The 21,108-nt window shown below is 37.7% G+C and overlaps 1 protein-coding gene across 2 annotated transcripts; it reads right to left on the reverse strand.

Annotated features, from left to right (window-relative positions):
• Positions 1–2,285: 2,285 nt before the first annotated feature.
• LOC127649402 (nardilysin-like) lies at positions 2,286–20,847 on the reverse strand. 2 transcript variants are annotated; one of them, XM_052134475.1, is made up of 31 exons: positions 20,788–20,847; positions 19,907–20,111; positions 18,984–19,233; positions 18,553–18,634; positions 18,307–18,460; positions 17,743–17,816; positions 17,559–17,654; positions 17,273–17,395; positions 17,084–17,141; positions 16,925–16,998; positions 15,855–15,924; positions 15,503–15,580; positions 15,245–15,365; positions 14,888–14,946; positions 14,692–14,746; positions 14,434–14,538; positions 13,735–13,858; positions 12,863–12,949; positions 12,628–12,747; positions 11,447–11,498; positions 11,166–11,316; positions 10,019–10,146; positions 8,208–8,370; positions 7,711–7,742; positions 7,421–7,559; positions 7,144–7,191; positions 5,709–5,761; positions 5,534–5,617; positions 3,911–4,118; positions 3,715–3,804; positions 2,286–3,450 (listed from the first exon to the last, which is right to left on the reverse strand). In XM_052134475.1, the coding sequence occupies exons 2-31, from the start codon at positions 20,086–20,088 to the stop codon at positions 3,238–3,240; spliced, it is 3,273 nt and encodes a 1,090-aa protein (XP_051990435.1). In that variant the 5' UTR covers positions 20,089–20,111; positions 20,788–20,847; the 3' UTR covers positions 2,286–3,237. The 2 variants fall into 2 exon arrangements, with proteins under 2 accessions (XP_051990435.1, XP_051990434.1); XM_052134474.1 differs by having other exon boundaries at positions 2,287–3,450; positions 19,907–20,167; positions 20,788–20,815.
• Between the last annotated feature and the right edge of the window lie 261 nt (positions 20,848–21,108).

Here is a 21,108-nt window from a genome sequence, read left to right on the forward strand (position 1 = left end):
ATGTCTATTATACACTCACCTAAAGGATTATTAGGAACACCATACTAATACTGTGTTTGACCCCCTTTCGCCTTCAGAACTGCCTTAATTCTACGTGGCATTGATTCAACAAGGTGCTGAAAGCATTCTTTAGAAATGTTGGCCCATATTGATAGGATAGCATCTTGCAGTTGATGGAGATTTGTGGGATGCACATCCAGGGCACGAGCTCCTGCTCCACCACATCCCAAAGATGCTCTATTGGGTTGAGATCTGGTGACTGTGGGGGCCATTTCATTTAGTACAGTGAACTCATTGTCATGTTCAAGAAACCAATTTGAAATGATTCGAGCTTTGTGACATGGTGCATTATTCTGCTGGAAGTAGCCATCAGAGGATGGGTACATGGTGGCCATAAAGGGATGGACATGGTCAGAAACAATGCTCAGGTAGGCCGTGGCATTTAAACGATGCCCAATTGGCACTAAGGGGCCTAAAGTGTGCCAAGAAAACATCCCCCACACCATTACACCACCACCACCAGCCTGCACAGTGGTAACAAGGCATGATGGATCCATGTTCTCATTCTGTTTACGCCAAATTCTGACTCTACCATCTGAATGTCTCAACAGAAATCGAGACTCATCAGACCAGGCAACATTTTTCCAGTCTTCAACTGTCCAATTTTGGTGAGCTCTTGCAAATTGTAGCCTCTTTTTCCTATTTGTAGTGGAGATGAGTGGTACCCGTGGGGTCTTCTGCTGTTGTAGCCCATCCGCCTCAAGGTTGTGCGTGTTGTGGCTTCACAAATGCTTTGCTGCATACCTCGGTTGTAACGAGTGGTTATTTCAGGCAAAGTTGCTTTCTATCAGCTTTCAGCTTGAATCAGTCGGCCCATTCTCCTCTGACCTCTAGCATCAACAAGGCATTTTCGCCCACAGGACTGCCGTATACTGGATGTTTTTCCCTTTTCACACCATTCTTTGTAAACCCTAGAAATGGTTGTGCGTGAAAATCCCAGTAACTGAGCAGATTGTGAAATACTCAGACCGGCCCGTCTGACACCAACAACCATGCCACGCTCAAAATTGCTTAAATCACCTTTCTTTCCAATTCTGATATTCAGTTTGGAGTTCAGGAGATTGTCTTGACCAGGACCACACCCCTAAATGCATTGAAGCAACTGCCATGTGATTGGTTGATTAGATAATTGCATTAATGAGAAATTGAACAGGTGTTCCTAATAATCCTTTAGGTGAGTGTATATTCTCTTAAAGGAATATTCCATGTTCAATAAGAAAAGCTCAGTGGAAAGCATTTGTGGCATAATGATGATTACCACAAAAAATTATTCTGACTTGTCTGTCCTTATCTTAAAAAAAAAAGCAGCAAAAATCTGAGTTACAGTGAGGCACTTACAATGGAAGTGAATGGGGCCAATTTTTGGCTTGGTTCAAAGCAGAAATGCGAAGCTTATTATTTATGAAAGCACTTACATTAATTTTCTGTTAAAACATTATTTGAGCTGCAATGTTTTTCAGTCGTTTTAACGTTTGTGGACATTACATCGTCAAGGCAACGACGTTGTACAATTGGATATAACTACACAGTAAAGGTTAGTAAGTGATTTTTTCACACTAAAATCATGTTAACATGCATATTGTTTATGTCTTGTGGCTATACTTTTGGATATAATAATGGGGCCAATCGTTTATGGATTGGCCCCATTATATTATATCAATTCCATTGTAAATGCCTCACTGGAACCCAGATTTCTTTCTTTTTTTTTTTTTTTTGTGGTAATCAACATTATGCCACAAATGCTGTCGATTAAGCTTAACTTGTCTCCAAACCACAATATTCCTTTAAACTCATAATAGCAAGAATAACATTTCTTAAGTATTATGACCCTGTCTGATTCTGATTGAGTTTATTAATTTTCTTTATTTATTTATTTTAATGTATTCTAAATGATATCTATATTTTATCTGTCTTCCTCTAATGCAGTGCTAACTTTTTCAGCAGGAGGAATATAGATAAATGTTGTGTTTTTTCACATTTTGCTGCAAATGTGTATCTTCAACATGTTCATTTATACAACTGTGGCTTCACTACGCACTGGAAAAATGAAAGTTAAGTCTGCTTGCGGTTCAGTGAGTCAGATACCACGCTGACTGATTCGGTGAGTTCATTCAGTGAACAATTCGTCAGACTGATTCAAACAGACATCTTGTGAGTTGGTAAATCATTAGGAGTGATTTATTCAAAGAACCGGCTCAGAATAGTAATTTGTTCGTGAATAGGACTATGTTAGTCACGCTGCTTTAACGTGCAGCCAGCGAACACAACGCAATAGTAAGACGTGTTGTTTTGAGTGTTAGTCTGTGGTACACGCAAACTGCCCTCTTGTAACTCGGATAAAATATAATTAATTGTGCCGTGGCGCTGAAGATTCAGTAGCGGCGAAGCAGCACTATTAAACAGCAATGGCCTACAGCTATCTCTGGGGTTTGTTTGGATTTCATGTGACTGAAATCAGAATTTAAAACTAAATATTATATTTAAGATGAAAATGATCAAAAGCAGACGAGCCATTAGCAGTTTTACAGTGCTTTTAATAAATATATATTTGCACACTCTAAAGTCAAGCATTGACATTAGCCATCACTTAGTTCACAGGTTTAATTTGTGCCAAATGCAGAATGATGCTATACCTGTAAAAGGGACCATCATCATTTTGGTCATGCACGCTCCACTTTAATGCCCATCTCGGAGCACCATTACAGATCCTCAGTATCGGGCATCATCAGCTGGCCACATAAAAAGCACTCCAACAATCTCTCTAACTGCATCTCATTCAAATATATTTTATTAGTACAAACGTAACACTGCAGACCTAATGATAAAATACACACTTTTATGAGTAGTATAAGTCATGTTTATGCTCTAAAAGTTCACTACAGCCAGGGAGGAGTATAATGAGATCCATCTTGATCTGCGTCTGTCTGCAAGACCCCCAGACTGAGCTCCATCCATGCATGCTTACACACGCACACATACACTTACAAACGTCATTCTAACAGCATGGCTCAGGATATGAATGCACACATGGCTGAAGCTCTTTTCTCATGTGCGAGAGCATCGGGAGACTGCCACCCCTGACCAAACCATGCTCAAGACAGACAGAATACAGAAGGAGAAGATAGAAGATGAAGGTAGGGGTCTGCCTGCCTGGCAGTGTGAGTCCATGCTGGCTGTTTATTTGAGAATTTTGTGGTAAGGGTAGAGGTTGAGGGTGGAGGTGAAGGCCCGGATGTCTGTGATGGCCGTGGCCGAGGACAGTAAAGAGGAAGCTGGAAGGAAGGTGAGTTTGGAGACCTCTCCATACAATGATATCTTACTGCCTTCCTCCTCCTCAAATTCTGGATGTTCACTAGGAGGGTCGTTCTCTTCTATTCCGTAACCAACAACCTAAGGACACCAATCATCCTTCAGAGTGTTATATATGACATCATTTTCACTATACAAGGTGAATACTAAATGGTCTACACCTTACAACTGCAAATGCACAAATGTTAGGTTTAAAGCTAAATTCTCTGTTATTTTAGAGGAGTACATGTGTCAAATGAACTTGGGTGTATGTGTTATTTCAATAAAGTGCTGCCTGGCAAACAATGTAATTTAGATCCACTTCTAAAGATGAATTTCAAATGCGTGACAGGTGGGTGAACTTACATGAACGCTGAGCTCTCTCTTGCCTTCCCCCCGGTGTTCCATGAACCAGTTAATGAGTTCAGCCTTGGTCATGAGTTTCAGTGCATCAATCTTTTGTACAAGTACAAAATAAAAATGTCAGAGCATTTCCCCTCAATTCATCATTAACACGTTACAGAACTGTCAGATACTGCTCATGCACAACAGGGTTCCTCACCTCTCGGCTGAGTCTGTCGAAGACGTATTGCTGCGTGACCACTTCTGTCCAGTTCCTGTCCACCTCCTCGCCGAGATGGGTGTCTTCACAACCCTTCAGTTTGACGAGAGCAGTCACCTGTGTCTTAAAAGCCTCATCACTCAAGCTGTTCATCTTCTCCCCAAAGCTCACCAGGAACTCCTCGATCTTTGTCTCCACCAGCTCAGTGCTGGAGCACAAGAAGAAAAGTGAGTGAGAGAGTGAAAGAGAGCTTTAAAGACTGGAAGTATAGAACTTGTTCAGGGTAGAAGCCATAATGAATTTTACATGAATTAAATTGAGGCTGTGAGGGAAAAACTTAGAGGCAGTTTATGCCTAATGCGCTCGAGATAAAAAACAAAAAAGCTAGACGCAGTGTAACAACAGAATGCAGGTGTCTCAAAACACGTTTTAAAATGGCATCTTAAAAATGTGGTGCTCCTGCACAAGACACAAAAAAAAAAAAAAAAAAAAAACAGCGAGACAGTGAAGTAGACAGTGAACCGGTTAACCAGCATTAACAATTAGTTTGACTAATTCTATCGGTTAAAATTAAAGTAACAACAGAGCTAATTTGATGGGTTTAACTTGTAGGGAATGTTATATGAACACATGAGGGCACTGTTAACCCATAACCACCATCTTCCTCTCCGTCTGAATGACAAAAAATTAAGCATGCACTATGGGACCATTTAGTTTGTGAAGACGACACGTTCAGGTGTAAATTGCAAAATAGGACTTTAAAGTTTAGTCGTAGCATGAGCAAAATGCAGTACCATATATATAAAAAAAAACATCTGCAAGCCTCTACATCTAAAAGCATGTATACGGCTGGACGTCAGTGCATCCGAAGTGGGTTCTCGAGCTTGCCGGTTGTGCTGCGTACCATATCATGTAGATATGTTGATTTTTCTAAACAAAAATTATTAGGATTTCCCAGCAGCACAGGGGTGGGTAGGTGACTGTTGGTAGGCTATGTTTTTCTTCATCCATTGTTTAACTGCCATAAGTTATTGTCTCGTAGATTAAGTGGGCATGCAAGTGATCCATTAAAATGTTGATGTAATAACTATTTCTAAATATGCACATCTGTAATGTGAGCCTGTTTTGTTTAAGACAGACCTTTTTTAATGCCTGTTTGGTCACTTGTTTGATTCATGGGTTATCGGTTATCCAGTTACTAACTGGTTAAATACTGGTGGATACTCGGTTTAAAAAAAATTGCATCCCTACAGCAAGATGTGATGCAATATCTTTGTTTACAAAGAAAAAAAACAGTACATATGAATGCAAAAAATGTGTTTGGTGTGAACAGCCCCCTACAGTCTGTTTGAAGGTTTGTACCGTTTGTCAGCTGATTCAACAAAAAATATGTGAAAAGTCAAAAGAATATCACAGTATCCCAGTAATATCCCAGCTTCCATCCCAGTATTTTTATGCAAAATTCGAGATACCACATAAAAACTGCTGGATGGAAAACTAAGATGCGAATAAAAACTTAAACACTAACTTGAGTAGGATATATTTTAGATTTGATAAGAAAAAATGCACATAAACTCTGATAGAAACAGAGAACTGCAACTAAAATGCACAGTGAGAGCTCACTTGAACTTTGTGGCCTGAGTCTCCACTGTGACTGAGAATCCAAGGACACCTGATGTGTTTCTACAAGTGGGGTAGACGTGATATCTATAAAAACAGATGGAGTAAAAACCAATTAAAACCAGAAACTGCAGCAAGATAAAATTTTAACGATATAGTCCCTGTGCTATAGACTCACCCTAGTGTCTCTTTGGTTCTGAGGAAGTCAAAGCAAGGCTCCTCCATGTGCATCTATAACAGAAATAAGAATAAGTCGATAAAAACTCTGTCAAGGTCCAAAATTAACTTTGCCATACCTGGCAATGATTGGTATATTGAAAAAAAATGTAATGCCAGAAATATAAAATTGTATTTTGCATTAATATTATTAATAATATTAATGCAAGGACTTATAGTGAATATAGTGCATGAATTGTATTGATTACTTTGACCATGATTTATTTATTGTCCTTTTTCAAGTTAAAGTTTCAAGATTTCACTTTTCACTTTGATTCACTATATGGCAAATAAACCCATTGAAGATTATTTAAAAAAAAAAAAAAAAAAAAAAATTTCGTTCTCCCCAATTTGGAATGCCCAATGCGCTTTTAAGTCCTCGTGGTGGCGTAGTGACTCGCCTCAATCCGGGTGGTGGAGGACGAATCTCTGTTGCCTCCGTGTCTAAGACGTCAATCCACGCATCTTATCACGTGGCTTGTTGAGCATGTTACCAGACCTAGCATGTGTGGAGGCTTCACGCTATTCTCCATCCACACACAACTCACCACGTGCCCCACCGAGAGCGAGAACCACATTATGGCGACCACAAGGAGGTTAACCCAACGTGACTCTACCCACCCAAGCAACCGGCCAATTGGTTGCTTCAGAAGCCTGACTGGAGTCACTCAGCATTTCCTGGATTCGAACTTGCAACTCCAGGTGTGGTAGTCAGCATCTGTACTTGCTGAGCTACCTAGGCCCCTCCCAGTAAAGAATCTTTACAAATTCACCTTTTGCTTCCCAAAGACAGAAATTAATTAAATAGTTTGGAGCAACATTAGGGTGAGTAAATAATTACAGAATTTGAATTTTTGGGTAAACAATTCCACATGTATGTTACCACACAGTTCTGAATGAAAATCTTCACACAAATCAGGGAGTAATTGGTTAATGGTGTTTTATTTAAATGTTCAAATGCAACCAAAGTATAGCACTCACCAAGTGCCAAATGCAAGTGAAAAGTGTTATATTTTGCACCCTTAGCACAGCTAATGTAAGGCGCCCTATTCAGGAACAGGCTTTTGTATGCAGCTATAGAGTAAGACAGTATATCACACTTCACAATGAGAGCCAGTTCAACTTTTCAGAGTCTTTTAAAGTAACTGCTGAGAAAGACAGAGAACTGGACAGCATCCAAATCCAAAGTCTTCTGTGTAAAGTAAAGTGGATGAGTTGAGCTTATGACCATGCAGATATGTGTGCTCAGCGCTCTGGAGTGCAATAACTGAAAACTTCTTCTGAAACTGGCAGCAGGGACCGATTTCATTGCTTAAAAAAACCTTGGGGAGGCTGCTCTTATACTTTCGCACCAATATATTAATCTTGTTCTCCATGGCACAATGTTAACAACTCACCACAAGCAGCTCCATCAGAGTGTGTTCACGCAAGTTCTTAGGACCAGACTGCCAAAGGATAGAAACGACAGAGACAGGGTGGCATTAGGTACAATAAAAATGCATTGCTATTATAGGATGGACATTTCAACAATTGGCCATTTTATATCTGTGCACATATTCGTGAAATTATGTGCTGAATTTATTTATTTATTTTTGTCTTTTTATTGAGCTAAAGTAATGAACTTGATAGTAAGATGTTTAATGTACTGTATGAAAAAGTATTAACAGATATTACCTGGTAATATACAGTGACCTCAGAATTTGCATCTCCCTTGTTGAGAGACTTGACTTTGCAGAGATGGTGTTTCTGAGGGAGCTCTACAACTCTGAAGAGAACAGGGACCTCTACTGACAACTTCTTGAACTGCAGTTTGCTGAAAGGGAATATTGTTTGAAAAAAATAAATAGGGTTTAAATAAAAGGGTTTTAATAAATACAATTTAGGGTTCCAATTTTTTTTATTTTTTATTGTGGTACTGCTCTACAAAACACCACACACTCTATAACAAAAAGTCAAGTGCTTACTCTGAAACATACTGCAAAAACTCCATGGATTCCTGCAGTCGATGAGAAATTCAACATTCACGTTATTACATTCTTAACAGAGCTGTTGTTCTGAGTGTAAATTGAAAGCTTTGTACTTAAAGGAACATTCTGTGTTCAAGACATGTTATGCTCTATCAGCAGCATCTGTGTCATACTGTTAATTACCACAGAAAATAATTGCAACTTGCCCCTCAGTCTGTTAAAACAAAGCTGACATTTATGCACTTACAACAAAGTCAACGATTGCCCTGTAGACTTCCAATGTACTGTAACTGCATTTCTGTCAACACATTTTTTGTTTACTTTGACAAACTGGAGGTACGAGTCCAAATTATTTGCTGAAGTAATCACTGACGACATGTCACAGATCTTGGTGATAAGAGCATATCTGGAATATTCCTTAACAACAACATACAGTACTGTACATACACAATGTTTAAATCAAAAAGTATGTGAAAGTTTTGGGTGAAACTCACAGAACTAGTGAAGTTTCCTTGCACTAGTCCTTCAGCATACAGCTCTGACTTGAAGCTGCTCACAAACTCCATGAGCTCATCCACACTGAGACCATCTACCACCGCCTGGTACTTCTGGATGGTTGACCAGCGAGAGTGCTCCAAAATCAGAAGCCTAACATCCCTGAGGAGAAATAGGAAATAATTAGGAAAAGAAATATACAAAAAATAAGTAAATTCAATAGCAATAACATGGACATCATCACTGTGTTTAAAGGAGCAGTTCACCTAAAAACATAATTTACTCACTCTCATGCCATCCCAGATGTGTATGATTTACTTTCTTCTGCAGAACACAAATTAAGATTTTTGGAAGACTTTCTTAGCTCTGCAATGCAAGTGAATGGCGACCAAACCTTGAAGCTCCCAAAAAAAAAAACATGACACAATGGTTTAATCCATGTTGTCTTAAGAGATCTAATCCATTTTGTGAGAGAACAGAAAAACATATAACTCCTTTTTCATTATAAAACTTTACATTGCAGTCTCTAAGCACAGTCACGATTTCAAGCATAACGCTTTCTAGTGCTTGATGGCGCTATAGGAAGTGTAATAAAACTTGAATTGATGGTCGCCAAGGAGACTGCTGATGTCAAGGTTTATAGTGATAAGATAAAAAGTTATATTTTGGTCTGTTCTCCAACCAAAACTGATTGGATTTCTTCAGAAGACATGGATTAAACCACTGGAGTATTACATATTACTTTTATGCTGCCATTATGTACTTTTTGGAGCTTCAAAGTTTTGGTTACATTCATTTAGCATCGTGTGGACATACAGAGCTGAGATATATTTTTCTAAAAGTCTTCATTTGTGTTTTATAGAAGAAAGTGAACTGTTCCTTCAAAAAAGGGTGGGGGCAGTTTGGGGGGAGCACAGGTTCCAGGTTCTAATCTGCCATAATATTACTTTCTACAGCAATAAAGAAAACTGCAGCTGAATGTTAAAAGAATGTATATCAGGAGTGGGAAAACTTGTTAGCATTTTGTTTTAGGATTTCGCTAAAATGGATAGTGAGTCACTGACAAGCGACAGAGTGGAGCATGCTGGAGAGAACTTTGCTGCCATCACTTTCCGCAACTGATGAACCCTTTACACACTTCCTTGTTTGGAACGCAGTGAGTGGGAGACCATATCAAATATTTTTGTGTTCCTATTTGCCCCCCTCCCCCCAAAAATAAACCCCTATAATGTTTTAATGACTTTCCAAAAGAAGAAAAAAGAGAGAGAGAGAGAGAGAGAGAGAGAGAGAGAGAGAAAGAGAAGGATTACGGCAGTCAGAAGAAAGATGTCAAATTGTCACTGCCTCAGCAGCTGTTTTTGAAACCCAATTACAGCAGTGCTGACTATTTTTACTAATGCATGCCAGGGTAGATAACACAAATAATAATAATTTAATTTACATTTAATAATTAAAGAGCTGAATATATATATATATATATATATATATATATATATATATATATATATATATATATATATATATATAAACTTTAGTTTTTTTTTAAACTTGACTTGAAAGCTTGGTTGATTTACACAGCTAAAATAATGTGGCAATGCCTCATCGCAGTCTGTGAAAAGGGTTCATAGCGACCACAAGGCTCATTTTTTATTAAAAACAACAAATTCCAGAGCTAGATCAGTACTCATTAAAACACACACCAAAATATTCAAACTCCTGCATGATAATTGGAGACGCTTCCTCTGTATTAGACAAATTTGGCCATGGCAATATAACCTTTGCAATTTAAGTGAATGCAAAGGAGACATACTTTCCAAGCTTCTCTGGCTTAATGAGGATGTTAAAATAGGTCTTCTTTAGCTGCTCTGCAAACATGCTGAACACGTCAGGAGCGGCGGAGAAATCAGTGAGATAATCCACAATCAGGTTGAACAACAACTGCACATGGAGAAAAGAGGGAAATAATGACAATTTTAAAATCTGGACCTCTTTTCTTTATTTAACCTGAAATTGTACAGGTGCTGGTCATATAATTAGAATATAATCAAAAAGTTGATTTATTTCAGTAATTCCATTCAAAAAGTGAAACTTGGATATTATATTCATTCCACACAGACTGATACATTTCAAGTTCATTCCTTTTAATTGATGATTATAACTGACAACTAATGAAAAACCCCAAAATCAGTATCTCAGAAAATGTGAATATTGTGAAAAGATTCAATATTGAAGACACCGGGTGCCACACTCTAATCAGCTAATTAACTCAAAACACCTGCAAAGGCCTTTAAATGGTCTCTCAGTCTAGTTCTGTAGGCTACACAATCATGGGGAAGACTGCTGACTTGACAGCTGTCCAAAAGGAGGGCAAGACACAAAAGGTCATTGCTAAAGAGGCTGGCTGTTCACAGAGCTCTGTGTCCAAGCACATTAATAGAGAGGCGAAGGGAAGGAAAAGATGTGGTAGAAAAAAAAGTGTACAAGCAATAGGGATAACCGCACCCTGGAGAGGATTGTGAAACAAAACCCATTCAAAAATGTGGGGGAGATTCACAAAGAGTAGACTGCAGCTGGAGTCAGTGCTTCAAGAACCACCACGCAGTCGTATGCAAGACATGTGTTTCAGCTGTCGCATTCCTTGTGTCAAGCCACTCTTGAACAAGACACAGCGTCAGAACGCAAAAAGGACTTTTCAGTTGGCCAACATTTCTAAAAATCCTTTTTTTGTATTGGTCTTAAGTAATATTCAAATTTTCGGAGATACTGAATTTGGGATTTTCATTAGTTGTCAGTTTTAATCATCACAATTAAATGAAATAAACATTTGAAATATATCAGTCTGTGTGTAATGAATGAATATAATATCCAAGTTTCAATTTTTTAATGGAATTACTGAAATAAATCAACTTTTTGATGATATTCTAATTATATGACCAGCACCTGTATGTGTTACTTACAGGAAGTTTGTGGTTGAAGCCCTTAACCTTGATGACAAGGCCATGTTCCCCAGCCACTAGTTTATATTCTAGCTGAGCCACATCGGCCTCGTAGGCTGGCTCGGCCAGGTTATGCACCAGGATATTCACAAACAGGTCAAAGAGCACCAAGCTAAGTGGAGGTGAGAAAGAAAAGGACAGAAAGAAAGGTAAATGGATGGACAAGAATAAAAACCAGACATGAAAATGGCAACAGCATTTTCAAGATACGCTCATACTGCTGTACATGATCTTCAGCTTACTTTTTAGGAGATTTCTGAACCACAGGTGATATGAGGTGGAACCGCACATATGCTGGAGAAAGAGAGAGTGTGAGGTAGGTAATTGAGCATGGAGGTTGCAGGATTGGAAAGACACAAACATTCAACTAAATGTATTTTACTAGTAGACATCAGATACAGTGGGGTTCACATTGAAAATCTGGGATTAAAAATCTAATTTAAAACCAAGAAAAAAAAAATGTTTTAGGATTACGAAAAAAATCATATGAAAAAGTTATTATGAAGAAATGTATTAGATTCAGTGCAATTTCAAGGTCACTACTGAAATGCAAGCAAATGTTGTGAAATTGACCATGTTAACACCTTTATACAAAAGGTCAGTTTTCCTTGCTTCCACTGAAGCACACAAGATAATCCTTGTAAAATTCTCAAATCATGCTGGGACAACATGGATCATCAGGTTTTACACAATGTTCCAGCTCTATGCCAGCTCAAGCGCAGGCTGACATTTAGACAAAATAGTAAGAATTAATTTTTACTCAAAATGTCATACTGATAAAGTAATCTGTCCTGAAAAAACTTTAATAAATTATAAAAATGCAAAATAACATTTTCACAAGTGAAAATCAGACTTTTGAATCCCACTGTATGTGATAGTCTCTAAAACACTAAAAACTACAGTTATTTGTATACAGTGTATGCACTTATTCAGTGCCCGATTCACTAAATAAATTATGCAGAGCAGCCAAAAGCAAAATTCAGACAGGTTTAGTTTTCTAAACAACGTTTGAGTTATAATTATTATCAGCCAACATCTGAGATTTTATCTACTGATTCGGACGAGACTAAAGATCTCAGTGTTTATTACAGAGGTACGATCTTAACGGTAGTTCATGTAAGTAAACATACATGAGAAGCGTTGTGAAAATAAATTAATCAGCAATCACAGACATCAGCATTCGGAAGGGATTAGAATTCCTTAGAGTTAGACGAAAAACAGTAGGTAATTTGATCTTTTTTCAAATTTTTACAGAGGTTTTGTGAGAAAAACACAGACTTGTCAGATTCGGACAGGATTAAAATCAGAAAGTGCATCTGTGAAATGCAAATTTCCTTAACTTCCTAAGGGAAAACTAGTCCCGTCTGAATACGGCGACATTCAGTGAATTCACCCCTCAATATATTCACAAACACAACCACACCTTTGGGAATTTTAAACTTGTTATCCTTCTTGTACCACAGACATCCTCTGTCATTGTTAACTATTCTGATAGGATACTCGGTGTCCGGACAGTCAGGTGTTTTAAGGGCAAAATCAGTGGCTGAATGTGAAAAGAAAAAACAACAATTGTAAACAGCCTTAAAACAGAATACAGAAAGAGTACATTAGAATAAGATTCCACTGTTCACTACAGCAAAACATTACAGCACTCCTACCAATGAACTTGTTCTCAGCAGGAAGGTGAAGGCTTGGATTTAAATCAAAATCTCCAGCCCAGAGATCTCTCCAGTGTTGCTGTATGTCTGTGGGCCAAAAAATATAGGTGTTTGAAACAGTTCTGTCTAGAGGAGTGGGCCAGAAACTTATTGTGAGAAGCTTGTGGAAGGCTACCCAAAACATTTGACCCAAGTTAAACAATTTAAAGGCAATGCTACCAAATACTAACAAAGTGTATGTAAACTTCTGACCCACTGGGAATGTGATGAAAGAAATAAAAGCTGATATAAATAATTCTCTCTACTATAATTCTGACATTTCACATTCATAAAATAAAGTAGTGATCCTAACTGACCTAAGACAGGGAATGTTTTCAACGCTGTCAGGAAATGTATTTAGCTAAGGTGTAAGTAAACTTCTGACTTCAACTGTATTTACTATAAACTATCCTCCCTCCCTGCACAGTAGGTGGCGATACACATGAAGAATGCAGAGTGCCAAATACAAAAGAAGAATGTAAATGTGGAGACTGATAGTAAAAAATTATTTTAATATTGATCTGATTCTCACCCACACCTATTATATAACTTCTGAAGATATGGATTTAACTAGTCTTGTTGCCTTTACATTTTGGACCTTCAAAGTTCTGGCCACCATTCACTTGCATTGTATAGACCTACAAAGCTGAGATATTCTTCTAAAAATCTCAATTTGTGTTCAGCAGAAAAAAGAAAGTCATATACATGGGATGGCATGAGGCCGAGTAAATGATGAGAGAGTTTTCCTTTTTGGGTGAATTAACCCTTTAACACAGTTTCTGATCCTGAATATTGTTATGCAAACAAAACTGAAATTATAATGATATACGAACCCTCCACACTGTATTGTGTCCCAAACCATTTTTCCTTGAGTGGACACTGCCCTTCATGCTCAGGGGACAAAAGGAGCAAGTTGGCCTTCTCTGGTGTGAGGAGATTCAATGGAGCAGAGATCACCTAAGAAAGTAACACAATTCAACACCTTTGGTTATCAGGAGTTCCTGTTTTGGTTAAAAGGAGTTCCTGTGTCTGCTTGGCATACTTAAATAGCACAAATAGGTACCAGTGTCAGAAATAAACTATTAATTAGATTTGATTTTCCTTAATTTGTATAATGTATTTATTTATCTTTATGAGGACACATTTTTAACCATATAAAAATATACTATTTCATCCTTTTATGTGAAATGGTTCAATTCAATAAATTCATTAACACAATTCTCAATCTAAATAATTAAGACTATAATTAGAATTTATTACCTGAATACTGACTCTTACCCATAAAATTAAATCAACATCTATATATCTTATGGTATGATATGATATGTATAACCAGGCCTAGAATAGAATAATATGAACTATATATGATGTTTAAAAAAACAATTCTTTATGGTGGTATTTTTGCCCCCATATTTAGATTTTTTGAAGGCAATTTTGTCCCAAGACTCGCTTAATTTCTGACCCCTGATATGTACTCATTCTTTTTAACATTGCAAGCTGTATGGCAGTGGTGACTTTGATCGGGCATCTACCTCTGGTTTAAACTCAAACATAAGCTGGTCTCCAGTTAAGAAGTCCTCTTTTGGGAACAGCTGCATGTTTTCACAGATATCCTCCACATACTCAATGGGATCAGTCTGAAAAAGCAACACTGTGAGTACTAAGCAAAGTCCTCATCACATATCTTAGTTTAATTAGTTCTTGGTCAGGAACACCAAAATGCTTAAATGTTGGAGGAAAACAACAAATCATAGATACAGTGAGAGCAGTGTTAAAAGCTCAACCCTTACCTGCTCCTGATAGTGGAATTCATTCGCCTCGATCTTTTGAATTTCCTCAAATATTCTACAGAAGAAAAACAATTTTTAAAGTTTGTTGAGAAGTCTTACAAGCTGCTCTTCAGTGTTGTGTGTGCTAAAGGTCTGCAAAGACTCTCTTCAATAAAACTGCACACCTGTTAAGGTATACTTCAAGTAAATGGCCTACCTTTGTTGGGGCCCAAGTGTCTGAAGCATTTTCAAGTACTGGAACACCAGATCAGCAACCTGAATGAAGAAAACCAGCTGAATTATCATGGATGCATTCATTCTGACTCTAAACTTTAAAGAAATTGTGTCTGTTATAATTTAGGATGGTAAAGAGGGCATTTGTGCCTCAGAGGCTTTGTAATCCTATTTTACACACATCCAGCAATTCTGTATTTCTATAATGACATTAAGTGTGTAAAGTCTATTATTTCTTAAGGATGCTAGTAACAGTAGTGGATGTTTTCTGACATGTTCAAAAACACTAGTGTATGTTCATAAAAGTCAGTTAGTCAATGTTCCATTTAGACTTACAGACCTTATAAAAGTTCTGGTAGCCCTCATCGGTCAGAGTAATGGAAATACTCAAAATTGAGTAGGTGGTGTTCTGATCAAAACCAGTTTCACTGTTTCCACCAAACAAAGCTAAGGCCCAGCACCTGGACAAAGAGATTCAAGTGTAAAACAAATGTATTGACATTTCAAAATAACTTTTGCTATGAGTAGTGGTAAGTTAAATGGAATGCAGAATCACAATGCCACTTCCAAAAACGAAATCAAGAGAGAAGTGACTTACTTCTTCCTAAGCACAGACAGGATACTGCCAGTTCCCTCATGACCAATCAACCAAGCAATGTAATGCAGAGGCTTTACCCTAAAGACAGAAATAAAAAGCTTTGGATGAGCATCATATTGTTAAAAAATGAAATAATACTGGGCCTCTGGTAATCATTACAGACAGGCAAAAAAAAAAATCTATATTTTAGAACTACAGAGCTCTTTTCCGAAGGTAACTTTTGCCAATATTTTGGGACAGAACATCAGTTATTTAAGGAGTCAATGAAGCATTCAGCTGAATCTCAATGTGGGTCACTGTGTTTTAGAGGTTTTGAGAACTGAAACTGAAGTTTAATCCCCAACTGGTTTACCTGTAGTGCTTCTCTTGTGGTGGAAGTGCCCATGTAATGGTAAGGGCATTCACTTTTCTAACAGGCACCACTGTAACAAACATACAAGATATTAGTATTGTGTTAAAGGGATAGTTCACCCAATAATGAAAATTCTGTATGTTGTTCAAAACCCATATGACGTTCTTTCTTCTGGGAACACAAAAGCAGATTCACTTTCAATTAAATCTTTTTTCCATACAATGAAAGCGAATGGTGACTGAGACTAACATTCTGCCTAACATCTGCTTTTGTGTTCCATGAAAGACAGACATTAACTGTGACGTCAAACAAGAAATTCACCCAAAAATGAAAATTCTCGCCTAATTTACTTACCCTCAAACTATCCCAAAACTTTGAACCACCAAAAAAGCACATAAAGACAGTAATCCATTTGACTCCTGTGGGTTAAGCATTGTCTTCGGCAGTGATCAAATCGGTTTTGGATGGGAACGGACCAAAATGTAACTAATTTTCACTATAAGTCTTGACATTCGCAGTCTCCTTTGCAATCATGGTTTCAAGCTTGATTACAATTCCTAGCGCCATCTGGTGCTTTGCACATGCATCAAGCACTAGCAAGTGTAATCGAGCTTGAAATCATGAAAGACTGCAATAGCAAGGTGTTCAGTAAAAACTGAGTGACATTTTGGTCTGTTTTCAACTCAAACCGATTGGATTGCTTCACATGTCTTGGATTAATGGATTAAACCACTGTAGTTTTATGGATTACTCTTATGCTACATTTATGTGCCTTTTGGAGCTTAATTTTTGGTCACCATTCACTTGCATTGTATTTACCTAAAAAGCAGAGATATTCTTCTCAAAATCTTTGTTTGTGTTCTGCAGAAGAAAGTCTTACACATCTGGGATGTAATGAGAGTGAGTAAATGATGAGAGAATTTGAATTTTTGAGTGAACTATTCCTTTAAGATGAGTCACAGTTCTCGTTTCATCATAACTCCTAAACTGCCAATCCAAAAACCAGTGTAGACAAAAGAGTCTAGAGTTATCTCTAACCAAGAACAGACACTACATTCTATGTCATATACCTCGGTAAAGTTTGTTGAAGGCAGGTGTGTCAAAGGGGTCCAGTTGCCCTGAAAAATCAGGCTTTGGCTGCCCACTGAAATTATTGAGAATTAATTGTTTAAGCACATTAATATTATCACATTTTACTCAACTCTAAATAATGCTTAAGTTCCACTTACTTGTTGGGTACCTGACTAAAGATTTCTCTAACCCATTCCTCAAGAGTGTCAAGTTTCTCTATGGAGGTAAGAGCAGAGTACACATTAGGATCAACGAAAACATTTCAATATTTTACTTAAAATATTACAATGATATTATAAATATTTCAAAATTTCATGTCCAAGGGAGGCTCTTCCCACAATACCTACCTTTGGACTGTACAGCTAAGGTCATATAGTGGGCAGAGTAGTACCTCTTCCAGAACTCACGCAATCGCTTGTAAACATTGATATTGTTTTCCTTGGGTTCAGTCTTCAGGGTCTGTGCATTTCCTTAAATAAAAACAGAAGACTGCTCAATAAGCTGAAATAAATCTATGACTTGTCAGAAAAAACAATGCTATAAAACAAATTGCATTGGTTGCAAGAGGTTGAATCAATTAGTATAAAGCAGCTTTGTAAATCAGAGAATGTAATGTGTAAGTATTTGACTTACCCCAGCAGAACTTGCCCATGGGATGGTTGGGCTTTGCTAGACTGCCAAAGAGCATTTCCTTACGGTGAGAGTCTGAAGGCTTAGCGAGCTGATATTCTGTAACAAACACAAATACATAAGGGTGTTAATATGCTCCATCTAGTTTTCAAGACTTTTTAAAATCTATAACCAAAGCTTCACTCACCACTGTCCACAGCCTCAACCTCTCGGTCAATGGCGTCTTCAATCATAAGGGGACATATGAAAAACTGAGCCCATCTGAGAAAAAATAACAATACCACAATGATAAAGGTTTTGTAGGGTCAAAGCTTAAAGGCATAGTTGACCCAACAATTACAATTCTGTCATCATTCACCCACATGTTGTTCCAAAAGGAGATGTTTGGCAGAATGTAGGCCATTTACTTTCAATGTATGTAAAAAAGTGAATAGTGACTGAGGCTAACCTATCTGCCCAAAATCTCCTTTTGTGTTCTATGGAAGAAAGAAGATTATATGGGTTTGAAACAACATGAGGGTGAGTGAATGATGACAGTATATTCAGTTTTTGGTCAAGTATCCCTTTAATACATATAAATACATTTATTTGTTTTGTTTTAAAGCTTAGGGTTCCGAAAATATTTAAAAGAGAGAGGGGTGTTGAAGTGTAAATTATGACAACTGCACTCACTCCAAATAAAAAAAAGAGACAAAGAGGCCATCAAGATAAGAGCCGATGTGATATGATACCATCTTTAGAGCTACTTCACCTGTCAAGGGCCTCTTTGAAGCGTTTCCTCTGCACGTCAAATTGGAAAATGGTTCTCTCGCAGTCAGTGGAAGCATTATCACTGCCGCCATGCTTTTTCAAGAACGCATCAAATCCATTCTCAGAAGGGTACTTTTCACTGCCCATGAACACCACTGAGACACGAAAGAGAGATGACACAGTCAAGAAAAACAGGTCTATGTATAAACTGCTACAAAATTGGAGAATGCCTGCTGTTGTGACATACTGTGCTCTAGGAAGTGTGCAAGTCCAGGCAGGTCATTAGGGTCACTGAAACTCCCTACGCCAATGCAAAGGGCAGCTGCAGACTGATTTCAGGAAAAAACATTGTCAGACTACTCCTTAAAGGGATAGTTCGCCAAAAATATCATGAAAATTCTGTCAACATTAATAACCCTCATGTTGTCCTAAACTCATATGATTCTCTTTTTTCCATGGAACACAAGTGTTTTTTTAGGCAGAATGACAGTCTCCGTATCCATTAATTTTCATTGCATCTTTTACCAAACAATGAAAGTGAATGGTGACCGAGACTGTCCTTTTGTGATCCACAGAAGGTTGAAAGTCATAATGGTTCAGAGTAACATGAGGGTGAATAAATGATTAACTATCCTTTCAAATTACCTGTTGCTCATCATTATTGACCACTATACAAACCTGTTTTTCAGATCCCTTTTTCTTTTTATTGTCATTGTCCTCATCCAGCTCTTCAAAGTCACTGTCCTGACTCTCCCCTTCCTCCTCAGACTCTTCATCTGTTCCTTCCCCTGAGTCTCCCTCCTCTTCCTCTCCCTCTGCCTCTTCTTCATCTGAATCTTCTTCATCCTCCTCATCTTCAGCTTTCCCATCTAAACCACTCAGATCAGAGATCAAAAGAGCCCTCAGTCCGTTACTCAGCTCAATGAATCTGGAATGGAAAGAGAGAAAATATTTTGTTAGCTGGATTAGCTGATAAAGTGATAGTTCATCCAAAAATGGTAATTCTGCCATTTACTCACACTCATGCTGTTACAAACCCATTGGATTGACTGTCTTTCGTGGAACACAAAAGGAGATACAAGGCAAAACGTTAGCATCAGTCATAATTCACTTTCATAGCATCTTTTTTCCATACAATGAAAGTGAATGATGGATTTAATGGATGGATATAATATCCCTTTTTGTTCCAAAGAAAAATGAAATTCATATAGGGTTAGAACAACATGAGGGTGTTTTCCCTGTGTATAGTGTTAAATTACACACTCCAATATGAAACAAGAGCATGTGTTTTACCTATGTGATCTCATATTTCTGTTTATACCTTATCCTTCAGTATCAACATATCATTTTTAATGTAAAATGATCCTTTGAAAGGTTTGACTTAACATGGCTTAATGTAGTAAAACAGTGGCATTTGAAGATCAAATTCAGTATGCACATTATTGTTGATGCATACTGTATCCAACTTTGCACGTTGTGCTCAGATTGTAGGCTCATCTGCTTGCGTGTATAAAAAGATACACAGTATCTATTGCAACAACAACAAAAATCACAGTGGTAAAATGCTGTGGTTAATGGTTATCCGAATGTGTAGACTGAACCTGTATTGCTTGGGATCACTTGGAGATTTAATAATATGAGGATCCCCCGGGTTGTCATCTCCACCACTGTCTCCTGGAGGTGAGTTTGGGTCTCTGAGTGGTTGTTGTTCTCCCCGGTCTGGACCGGCATACTGAGCAGAGCTGCTGGCCGCAGCACATTTAAACTTGTTTGTTTGAGGCATCTTCAGCAATTCTGATACTTTAGCTGTGGGTAGGAGGTGAATGTGTCGCTTTAAGACTCTGCTGCAAAACAGGGAAAACCTACGCGTCGTCGTGAATAGAGCAATATTGATTCTGTTTTTGGTGTTTTTAATTGTCTTAAAGAAACGATATGTGAATTAGAAAAAGGTGTCAACACATATAAATATATGCAGCAGTTGAAATTTAATTATATAGCACATAAATAGAGCTCGTCTGATAGACCTCAACATCGCTTTTTAAATTAACTACATAATATTTTAACTTAAAGAGTTATATGTATGTATATTTGTATCAGCAATACTGTGACAAGCCAACTGTCTTGTAAATAAAGCATCACAGAAGCTCAAATTGATATGCAACCAGTTTATTTATTTTTTCTAGCTAAATGTATGTAGATAATCGTAGATTAAGCTTTTGTCGACAAAAGCTTGCCATAATATAATATAATAAAAATTAAGCTCGTAAAACTCGTGTTTCCATATACACCACAGTGCTACACAGAAGCTAACCCACATTTGCTACATAGTTGCGCTGACACTTCCGGCTGATACAATTTAAGATGAGCAAAAAATAACTGGCTTGCTTGCCACGGTCAATACACTGAATAAAAACGTCTAAAAGATAATAGGTCTAAGTGCACATTATTTATCATAGTTAGTCAAGTTTCATCAGTCTCATACCTCCTGTCCTGATGATGGGTCAGCCTAACTAACAGCACTCACTCAGCTCGTCACTGGTAGGTTGCGTCTATGCAACAAGAAGAGACCTGATTCGTCAAAATGTGTTGCCGTTGTAAAACGAGGCTCTCTGATTGGTCAAAGTACAGTTAAGGTGATTATAAATATGATGCCGTTTTCATCGAATACTATATTAGCAGTACTTTTATAATGACATCGTTTAATATCTGGCTGTCGTTTAGAAAGCATGAAATTCTGATATCCTAATTTGTAATTTCAGTATATGTGCATACTTATGCACTGAGGTGACCATTACAAGGATGG

The sequence above is a fragment of the Xyrauchen texanus genome, chromosome 9 (genome assembly GCF_025860055.1).
Source record: "Xyrauchen texanus isolate HMW12.3.18 chromosome 9, RBS_HiC_50CHRs, whole genome shotgun sequence".
Taxonomy (NCBI): Eukaryota; Metazoa; Chordata; class Actinopteri; order Cypriniformes; family Catostomidae; genus Xyrauchen; species Xyrauchen texanus.